Source organism: Lepidochelys kempii, chromosome 1, assembly GCF_965140265.1.
Source record: "Lepidochelys kempii isolate rLepKem1 chromosome 1, rLepKem1.hap2, whole genome shotgun sequence".
In the NCBI taxonomy this organism is placed as follows: Eukaryota; Metazoa; Chordata; order Testudines; family Cheloniidae; genus Lepidochelys; species Lepidochelys kempii.
In genome coordinates, this window is record NC_133256.1 from 116844688 (window position 1) to 116856001 (window position 11314).

At 44.0% G+C, this 11314-nt stretch overlaps 1 protein-coding gene across 7 annotated transcripts in view; it reads right to left on the reverse strand.

The window, feature by feature from the left end:
- CNOT11 (CCR4-NOT transcription complex subunit 11) overlaps positions 1–10066 on the reverse strand; it is a 33145-nt gene extending 23079 nt beyond the window's left edge. Inside the window, exons 1-2 of one of the 7 annotated variants that reach the window (XM_073351824.1) lie at positions 9445–10066; positions 3928–4092 (exon numbers count right to left, since the gene is read on the reverse strand). In XM_073351824.1, the coding sequence (XP_073207925.1) occupies positions 3928–4092; positions 9445–9877 (598 nt within the window). In that variant the 5' untranslated portion in view covers positions 9878–10066. The remainder of the gene's footprint in view (positions 1–3927; positions 4093–9444) is intronic. The other 6 variants (XM_073351853.1, XM_073351815.1, XM_073351796.1 and 3 more) reach the window with 6 other exon arrangements.
- Between the last annotated feature and the right edge of the window lie 1248 nt (positions 10067–11314).

Consider the following 11314-nt stretch of genomic DNA (forward strand, 5'->3'; position numbering starts at 1 on the left):
ATGGCCCCCTAATTATCTAGTGTTCAAAATTTTAACTGAACCCCTTCCCAAAAATAGACTCAATGTCAGATAACAGAACTCTCTTCCACAGATAATGGTAGCCTGCGGAGTCCAAAGGCTTTTTTTCTAAGTGTATTTCCTATGGCTGGCAAGGGAGCAAGCATGAACCTTTGCCATCAAAGCAAAGGAATAAGCAGAAGTTATTAAGTTTGCAAAGTACCTGGTGGTTTTCTGTTTTATTTTATCTGAATATTGACTCACTGAACTAATTTGGTAGGATATTTTTCCTTCAAGGATATGTATGATATACTTGAATACTTCTTTACCAGTTTCCCAAGAAAAGATATTTGATTGCAAAAAATAAAAATCCAATTTCACCAATTTTCAGAATGCTTCTACTGGTTTATAAACTATTTAGAACTTCAGTATACAAGCCTAAGAATTTTTTTTGGAATATTCTTGACCAATTCCTGCACATTACAAGTAATCCAACAGGCTAAATGTCACATCTAAAAGATGAGTAGATATCATTTCAGTTTGGTGGCACTGTGGTGTTCATCTTAAGGTCATAGCTGGTCAACAGTTGATAGTAAATTGTAGGTTTGATTTGGACCCCAGTATTCCCAGACAATAAAGTACCATCGGATATTATTATGAGATCTACAACAGGTTTAGGCCCCAGTCCTGCAATTCAGTGCACACATGAAGTCTCTTGGGCTTGCAAGGAGTCTCCAATGAACTCAGTGAAGCTCCATGTGGTCACTGCAGTCTGCCCACAAGCAGAAGGTTACAGGATCAGGCCAGATCAATTCTTGGGGATTAGGGAAAGCAAAAGCTGTATTTAAAGCAGAATCCTTAATAAAAGAGCTAAAGATTAATTTGTGTATGGGAAGAGCATAAGCTCCTTAAACCCAAGCCACCTAAAGTAAAAAAGCTATTCAAAGGCAAGCAGTTGTTGGAGATCTCTATTGTGGTGCTACATTTTTCCTCTTCTGTAAATTGCAGGAAGCTTCCTTTGATTCCTAACGGAAGGTGCTGAAATGTATTGGAAAAAGCAGCTTTGACTACAAGCCAATTACCCTTAACCAACGTAGTCTTCTGTCAAGCTAACCGTATCGAATAAAGGCAGTATTTTGCCAGAAAACTTCCTTTTCCCACCAGCATCAGAAAATGACGTTTTTGGCAGGATAATGATCCAAACAGGCAGAAGTACAAATAAAGAAACAGAAGCAAATTTTGCAAAAACATTCTGCAAATCAGCAGGTTGAAGAGAAGTTAATACTGATCAAACAAAAAAATCTAAACAAAGTCCTTAGGAAACTGTATTTCTGCCCTTTAAAAAAAGCAATTACAGCTGCAAGTCAAATTGTTCATATTTAAATTCTGATTGTTACTTAGGATATTACTCAGAGAAGATCAGATATTAAAGGACAGGATACATCAGTTGTCTTTCCCATATGTAATTTAACATTCAGGATAGTTATCCTGACAGAATGCTTTAAAATTTTTTGAATAGCAGTAAATCTTTGTGAGGTACATTCTAGAACAAGGTCCAAACTTGTCCCTAAAATGAATCCAGGGATATTCTGAATAGGAGAACACCTTTACAAAAGCCATCAAGATTTACAACTCTTACATGACAAGATTGGCTAGGAAAGAGGGACAAATATAAACAAAGTTCTCAATAGCTTTTAAGTTTTTTTTGTTTCACTCTTTTTATACTTTACGGACTACTCAGTTAACTTCTTTTCTACATCTTTGATTACTGGGAAATATATGGACTTGAAACAAGTTATTTTATAAATGGAGAAGCCAGTCAAAAAGGTGATTCCGAGGTGTCAAGACAGCAAGAGCAGTTGCCTTCCTATGAGGCACATAGACAACGGCAGGCATTTATTCAAAGAAACAAATCTTGTCTCTCTCACCAACAGAAATTGGTTCAATAAAAGATATTACCTCAGCCACACTGTCTCTGTTATGAACATGTCAGATCAGAGATAGCCTAAGGTCTCTATGTAGTCAAGTTAGTTATGTATGTGATTTATTGTATAATTTTGTTGTATCCACTACATACAGAATAAGCATTGCACATTCAGCTACTTATTTTTAAAAGCAACCAATATCAATGAATTTGTTCCGTTTTCAAAAATACTACTGGTTTTGTATTTTGAAGACAGGACAAACCAAAATGCATGGAACCTCCAGCAAAAACAGTCAAATTTAGTAATTTGGGGTTCTTAATTTGACACCATTCAAAAAGGACCTGATTTTCAGAGGGCAGGTACACAGCTCTTGTGAAAAATCAGACCCCTTCAATGTATTGTAATTTGGGCACCCAAAGTGTCAAGTCATTTTTGAAAGTTTAAGTCAAAGAATACAGCATTCACAAAAATGCTCAGAAAAATTCAAAGAGGGAGACACAGGACTAAGGCAGGAAAACTCAGGCAATAGGTTGAATATCACACTAATATTTGTCTAATTATCCCAAGATTAGGTATTAAAAACTTAGTTCACAGGATCATAGAATATCAGGGTTGGAAGGGACCTCAGGAGGTCATCTAGTCCAACCCCCTGCTAAAAGCAGGACCAATCCCCAATTAAATCATCCCAGCCAGGGCTTTGTCAAGCCTGACCTTAAAAACTTCTAAGGAAGGAGATTCCACCACCTCCCTAGGTAACGCATTCCAGTGTTTCACCACCCTCCTAGTGAAAAAGTTTTTCCTAATATCCAACCTAAATCTTGAGACCATTACTTGAGACCATTACTCCTTGTTCTGTCATCTGCTACCACTGAGAACAGTCTAGAGCCATCCTCTTTGGAACCCCCTTTCAGGTAGTTGAAAGCAGCTATCAAATCCTGCCTCATTCTTCTCTTCCGTAGACTGAACATCCCCAGTTCCCTCAGCCTCTCCTCATAAGTCATGTGTTCCAGTCCCCTAATTATTTTGTTGCCCTCCGCTGGACTTTTTCCAATTTTTCCACATCCTTCTTGTAGTGTGGGGCCCAAAACTCGACACAGTACTCCAGATGAGGAATAGTGTCGAATAGAGGGGAACGATCACGTCCCTCGATCAGCTGGTAATGCCCCTACTTATACAGCCCAAAATGCCATTGGCCTTCTTGGCCACAAGGGCACACTGTTGACTCATATCCAGCTTCTCGTCCACTGTAACCCCTATGTCCTTTTCTGCAGAACTGCTGCCTAGCCATTCGGTCCCTAGTCTCAAACAATGGTTATCACATCCTTACAAGACCATACTTGGATTTTTCGTGCTCCAAACTGGCCCCATTTACTATATCCATCTTTCCTACTGTTTCAATCAGTAGCTCCAAAAGTGACCTACTATAAGTGATGACTCACAGCCACCACCCTTTTCTCTCTTTCTCCTGCCAAGTGGTCCAAAAGAATCACTTTTACTAGATACAGCCAGCCAAATTAGCCACCTTCCCAATCTGGAGGCAATACAGGAAGTAACAAAAACCTGAATCATCTCAGATTTATAAAAACTACCAAAAATTCAGTTATAACACCTGGGCTTGCCAAAAGAGATAACTGAAGAAAGAGGTGTAATGGCTGCCTGATAAGAAGTTATCCTGTGTTTCTGAATTGGAAACACTGCACAGGATACAAGGGAATAAAATTTAAGCATGAAAACAGCCACCAGAACAAAAGACATGTTTCAGATGTAAAGCCTATTCCTATATTGTAAAAAAAGTGTCTTCACAGCCTCAAAGAAGAAAATTCCATGTATAAAACTTGCTTTTTAAGCCAAATATAAGGCAGTTAAAAATGCTCTGTGGTTGAAGTTTCTACAGCCTAGAATTATAGCTCAACTCATTTTACACTTAAAAAGAAATATCTCGCTTTCACTATTATCTCAATGAAAAGCTGTCAGGATATACCTAAAATGGTTTGTTATTTCTTACCTGCTAGTGCTAGCTGAAGTCCACTTATATCCACTGACTGGGCCACATTTCCTATATCCATTAAGGCAATCTGTCGAGGAGTCTTCTTGAAGAGTTCTCTAGGAGGAGCCAACATCAGTTGGGAAAGGAAGAATTTTTCTGGTGGAGTTATGGGAGGTAAGAAACCTGAGAAAAACAATTTTCCTCACATGTTACACAGTGGCAATCAATACTTTTCACTTTCTACTGTGAAGGAGCGATGTTTGCTAAACAAACTATGGCACAAATATTAAAATGTATGAATTAGGCTGACACTAAGAATATTCAGTTGTGTTAATATTTTAAATTAAATCCACGCCTCTGTCTATGTAGCATTTAAATATGAGCAATACAGAATAATTTTGCTTAAACTGTCTAATGCAGTGTTTCCCAAACTTGGGATGCCGCTCGTTCAGGGAAAGCCCCTGGCAGGCCAGGCCAGTTTGTTTACCTGCCGCGTCCGCAGGTTCGGCCAGTCACAGCTCCCACTGGCCGCGGTTCACCGCTGCAGGCCAATGGGGACTGCGGGAAGCGGCACCGTCCGAGGGACATACAGGCTGCCGCTTCCCGCAGCCGCCATTGGCCTGCAGCGGCAAACCGCAGCCAGTGGGAGCCGCGATCGGCCGAACCTGCGGACGAGGCAGGTAAACAAACCGGCCCGGCTCGCCAGGGGCTTTCCCTGAACAAGCGGCGTCCCAAGTTTGGGAAACACTGGTCTAATGAACTAAACCCAGTCAAGGTATCTTTGGTTTTAACTATTAAATCATTTTAGACTTATTTCAACAGCCCTATGTCTCCATTTTTGGGTTGAAGGCTAGGTCACAGCATACCATAAGGGCTAATGAAGCCATCTAAAATTAGTTTAATTATTACAATTAAAAAAACCTAGTTCTTCAGCTGTTACCAATGTTTGGTCATCCATGTTAGTAAAACGTAAGCCCTTATATTGCAATTGCATCTATGAGACCCACGCAGTCATATCAAGCTCTGTTACACTTTGGGGAATAGTTTGAATTTGGGTGCTCCAGAAATGAAAGGCAATTTGATTAAAACTAGGCAAATACAAGGAAAGCTGAACCCTTCTGTAGAGAGCAGTGAATACAAACAGGCCATCAGGGAAGGAACAGAAGAGAAAAATGTGGCATAAGTAGTAAAGAGCTCCCAACCCTTCCCCACACAACTTTTTAAATTTGGTTTTGAATGTCAAGCAGTCTTGATGCATCATTTTGTTTTCTAATTTAGACCAATGATCAATTCTTAACAAATAACAAGCACATTGCTAGTCACAGCCATAATATTCATTGTAGTTTGTGGTGAACAAGTTGCTATTAACACTACAAATTATTCAAAGTGAAAAACTTTTAGAATCCAGTTTACCTGTCACTATTTATAGTTTGATTTTCATTTCAAAGCCAAGAAATACAAATCACATCAGTTTCTCTTTCAGGTTCTTAATGCTGCTGAGTTTGGGCTTCACACACTGCAGGGAATGTTTGTTTCAAAACAACTTTGTTAAAATTATGGAAACATTTATATTAGTCTTGAATGTTTATAAACAAATTTTTATGGAACTTTATTTTTGGGCCAAGTAAAACTGACAGTATCCCTTTAAGACTGAGCAGAACTTGCCTGTTTTCAGAACTTTATAGCTATCAAAAGTGTTAAACAAGATCTCCATTTGTTGTTAAAGCAAAATTTATAATACTCTGTAAATGCTGAATTTTGTACTTTAGCCATTTTAGTTTTCAATGTAAATAAAATTTAAACTTGGCACATCCATACACCTTAGTAAGCACTATAGTAACTTTAATAGAATTTAAAATTTGCACTTTTCAGGTGAAGTTATAAATACTCGAGACTCATTTTGCAGCATGTTATAAATACCTCTCACTGAAATATATACCGAAGGACAATATTTCAAGTAGTCACATCAAAGATAATCGTTCTAATAGCCACCAGTGAATCCACAGAATTTTACTTTCAGCTGAGGGGAAGCTTGGATTTGAAAATCATTTGGATTTAAATTAGTGGCATACAGCCAGTTTATATACTCTCTAGAGCAGTGCTTGTAAAGTTCAACACCCTTTACCCCACATTTTAAACCATGACCAACAGAGCTTGGAGAATACTGAAAAAAAAAGTTTGCTTTAGTATTTAAATGTTCAAACAATTTGACTGTGCTGCTTTCAATAAACATTCTCGAAAATATTAATGAAGTGAACGTTTTGCTGAAAAAGCAAGTTTTAAACTATTAAAACTCAGAAAGAATCCAGAATTCATTTGTATTAGCTCCAGAAATCAGAGGCTAAAAATAACTCATCCAATCAGAGATTAAACATTTTACATGTGACCAATGGGTACAAATGGCTCAGGTTTTGAACACTTAAACAACGAGCTGTTTGCAAACAAGCTATAATCCAACATCTAAAGTTACTTGGCCAAAAAAAGAAAAAAAATCCTGCTTGTTTTTACATCAAAACAGAAGTTCCTTGTATTTTTATTTTCTAAAAAGCTTGACTGGTGCTCCCTCAGCTCCCAAATGCAGGAAAGTGGGGTGGAGCAATGAATCATAGAGGTTTTTGAGGTCAGGCTTGACAAAGTCCTGCCTGGGATGATTTAGTTGGGGATTGGTCCTGCTTTGAGCAGGGGGTTGGACTCACTAGATGACCTCCTGAGGTCCCTTCCAACCCCGATATTCTCTGATCTTTCACAAAAGAACTTTTTTGTTCTTTCCAGTGTTTGTCTGGAACATAAGGTGTTTTTTATGATGTGATTAAATTAGGATTTAATCAAATAACACTGCCCCTCCAAATTCCCCTTCCTTCAGTTCCTCTGATTTCAGCACCTTGTGATGATATTAATCCCTCCAGTTCTTCAAAGCAGAAAAGCAAACCCTGATAATTCTCATGTCAAATGCTTATTTTTAAGTGATTCAGGCCTTCTTTAATTATCACAAAACAGCAAACAGCCCCCCCTCCTTTCCTTTGTAGGGCAATTTCAAAGACAAAATTTTTAAAAGCACCTCTCAACAGGAGTCATCCATCACTCAGCACACATCACTCCGATTCCCAGTTTGGGGGGCACTAGATTAAAGAAGGGAGGTTTACCTGTTACCGTGCCCCTCAAAAATAAATATCTGGAGAAGAGGGTCCCCTTTCGGCCCCGGATCACACAGAGAGGGCCCTATTCCAGGGATTTATTTGTACTGGGAACAGAGGGGACAGGAAAACCTCACTTCTTGCAAATTCCTCCCTACACAAACAGTGAGACATCTCTTACATGGCTTCAAACAACCAATAGCTCTCCAGTGTTGGGGAATGGAGTTAAGCATGCCTGTCTCTCTTCAGTTTCAGAGTAGCAACCATGTTAGTCTGTATCTGCAAAAAGAAAAGGAGTACTGGTGGCACCTTAGAGACTAACAAATTTATTTGAGCATAAGCTTTCGTGAGCTACAGTTCACTTCATCGGATGCATGCAGTGGAAAATACAGTGGGGAGATTTTATATACCCAGAGAACATGAAACAATGGGTGTTACCATACACACTGTAATGAGAGTGATCAGGTTGGATGAACTATTTCATCCAAACCACACCACATGATCCATTGTCTACAGCCAAGCTCTACGATACAACCGCATTGGCTCCAACCCCTCAGACAGAGACAAACACCTACAAGATCTCTATCAAGCATTCTTACAACTACAATATCCACCTGCTGAAGTGAAGAAACAGATTGACAGAGCCAGAAGAGTACGCAGAAGTTACCTATTACAGGACAGGCCCAACAAAGAAAATAACAGAACGCCACTAGCCATCACCTTCAGCCCCCAACTAAAACCCCTCCAGCGCATCAAGGATCTACAACCTATCCTGAAGGACGATCCCTCACTCTCACAGATCTTGGGAGACAGGCCAGTCCTTGCTTACAGACAGCCTCCCAACCTGAAGCAAATACTCACCAGCAACCACACACCACACAACAAAAACACTAACCCAGGAACTTATCCTTGCAACAAAGCCCATTGCCAACTGTGTCCACCTATCTATTCAGGGGACACCATCATAGTGTGGCCGTTTGTGATTAAGCCCTATCAGAGGCTCGTTCACCTGCACATCTACCAATGTGATATATGCCATTATGTGCCAGCGATGCCCCTCTGCCATGTACATTGGCCAAACCAGACAGTCTCTACGTAAAAGAATAAATGGACACAAATCAGACGTCAAGAATTATAACATTCATAAACCAGTCGGAGAACACTTCAACCGCTCTGGTCACTCGATTACAGACCTAAAAGTCAGAATATTACAACAAAAAAACTTCAAAAACAGACTTCAACGAGACACTCCTGAATTGGAATTAATTTGCAAACTGAACACCCTTACATTAGGCTTGAATAGAGACTGGGAGTGGATGGGTCATTACACAAAGTAAAACTATTTCCCCATGTTTATTCCCGCCCCCCCCCCACTGTTCCTCAGATGTTCTTGTCAACTGCTGGAAATGGCCCACCTTGATTATCACTACAAAAGGTTTTTTTCCTCTCCTGCTGGTAATAGCTCACCTTACCTGATCACTATCATTACAGTGTGTATAGTAACACCCTTGTTTCATGTTCTCTGTTTATATAAAATCTCCACACTGTATTTTCCACTGAATGCATCCGATAAAGTGAGCTGTAGCTCAGGAAAGCTTATGCTCAAATAAATTTGTTAGTTTCTAAGGTGCCACAAGTCCTCCTTTTCTCTTCAGTTTATCTGCTATGTACATTAGTTACTTTAGCCAGAATCCTTCTGATTTTGGAGGGGTAATTTATCTTCATGCACAGCTTCTCGGTTTTCATGGCTTTAATTTAATGCCCCCAAAAATTAAGAGCCAGAGCAATGTGCACTGCCGTTTGAATAGAGTGGTGGATGACCGCTGTTGAGATGTGTTTTTAAACATGTTTTCTGAACTGCACTGCAAAGGAAAAGGGTGCGTGGTGTTTTATAACGTAGAAAGAAAGCCTGAAAAGCTTATTTTAAAGTGTTTGACCTCAGAATAATCCGGATTTCTTTTGCTGCTTGCTAGAGGGCAGTTTAGATGAGTGAAGAACTAAGGGGACAGGTACCGAACCAGAGGCAACGGAGTGTTCTTTGATGAACAACGATGTAACTTAACCTCCAGAAAAACTTTTGTGAAAAATACACACACACACACACACACACACACAGACGGCCGAGGGAGGGGGCCGGGGCAGGCTCCGGTCCCGTGGACACAAACCGAAACATCACTCCGCGCGGGGCCTCCTTCTAGCCCCTGCCTGTCTCCCCCGAAAGACTCGGGCCCGCTCTCTGCTGAGCGGCCGCAGCCCGGGAGCCACCTCAGCGGCGCGGCGCGGCGCGGCCCCCCCACCCATCCACCCCCACCCCGGGGAGACCGGGCCTCGCAGCGACGCGACGGCCGCCGAGAAGCGGAGCCGGTTGCTCAGCGGAAACCCCCGCGCCCCGGGCCGGTACCTGAGAGCGGCGGCCGCTCGGCCTCGTCGCCGCGCTCGGGCGCGGGGTTGAGCAGGTGGGCGAAGATGGCGGCGAAGGGGTTGGCGGCCAGCGGCTCGGTGCGGTACATCTCCCAGAGCAGGTAGAGCGCGGTGAGGCGCTGCGGCGGGCTGGGCAGCAGGTCGGGCTGCTGCAGCAGCAGCACCAGCACCGAGCCCAGGCGGAAGTGCTCGGCCTTGCCGAAGTAGTGGTGGAAAGCGCTGGACAGGCCCTCGAAGGTGCTGCCGCCCGCCTCCTCCGAGACGATGCTCAGCAGGCTCGAGAGCTCCTTGGGCGACAGGCTCATCCTGCCCGCCGGGGCCGCCGCGCCGCCCGCCTCCCCGCCGGCGCCGGGGGCCCCCGCCTCCGCTCCCACCAGAGTGCAGGGCGCCGGGCTCCCCCCGCCCCCGGGCATCCAGCTCCCCGCGCGAGCGCGCGTGCACACCCCGGCGGGCCGGCTCCGCACCGCCTACCCCCCACCCCGCCGAGCTCGTCGGGCCGCTGCTGCCGTAAAGCTGCGCGCCGGCTCCGGTACGGCGGTTTTACGACACTGGCGGCCAACGGACCACAGGATTGTTGCCGTTGGAGGGAGATATCGCGGCAGGGGATTGGCCGGCGGCTGCCCCAATGGGAGCCGGAGTGAGGCAAAAGGTCGGCTGCCGCCACCGTAAAGTCGCGCTCCGGCTCTGGCCCGGCGTGTTTAACTTTGCGACACTGTCGTTCAACAAACCAGGCGGTGGTGTAGCGGGGGGCGGAAGGGAGACACAGCAGCAGGGGGGCGGCCGGGCGGCCGCCACCCCCGTGGAAGCCGGAGCAGGCAAGGAATTGGCCGCTGCCAGCGGGGACGCGGCTGGGTGCTCCGCCCAGGAAGGCGGGGCCGCCCCAGGACGGGAGGCGGGGCGAGGTGCCGGCTTCTCCCGCCTCAGAGCCCCCTGGGACCGGCAGTCAGCGGGCGCGAGCTGTGGGAGCAGCCGCCGGGGAGCGGCCGACGCGCGGGGGCTGCTTTAGCCGGCCTTGTATGGGCTGGTGCGCCGGAGCCACAGGCAGCCGCCCGTCCAACCCCGTCTTGCTAGCGGGCCCGGCCGCGGTCGCTCGACAAATAACCTGGGGGAAAGGAACCAGGAGTCCTGCCTCCCCGTCCCCTGCGCTTGTTTATTTGCCCCCCGCTTTCCTTGCGCTTCGGCAGCTCGCCTCAGGCAGATGCCCACTGCAAACTGAAAAGCGTCCTTGGCAATCTGGCTTGGCAAGAGAACCCTTTCGCAATATATTTGACTGGCTGTGTGATGTTAGTAATTTAAAAGGACGTCTACTTGTTATTGCCCTAGTCAGATCACGATAGGAGCGTATTAGATTGGTTTGTTGACAGCAGGTAAAAGCTAAAGGAAAAAGCCGTATGATTTGATTGTAGAAGTTGTTTTTCGTTCCGTGCTAAAATGGTCTGTTATTGTTTACTACCATACATTCAAATAGAGAAGAACAAGGGAACAGAAATATCCCAGGACCAGCGAACCCCAAATACATTTTGCAAGGGAGGAGGCAGCAGAGAGAACAGGACAGGGAAAGAGAAAAAAGAAAGAGCTACAGTAAAGCGTTTGATTTGCTATAGAGATTGTATTTTAGTTTCTTTCAGCAACCAGACTAAATAGTTAAAAATAGAAGAAACTCTCTACCCAATTATTTTTTTTAGATCCCCTGCCTTACTTTCAAGAACATGCTGGGGAGGGGTGAGTTCCACTCTACAGACAAAAATGAAATTAAAGTACTGCCAGACTTTATTATTCTCAGGAGTCTTTCCTCCTAGATAGGTTTCAGAGTAGCAGCTGTGTTAGTCTGTATTCACAAAAAGAAAAGG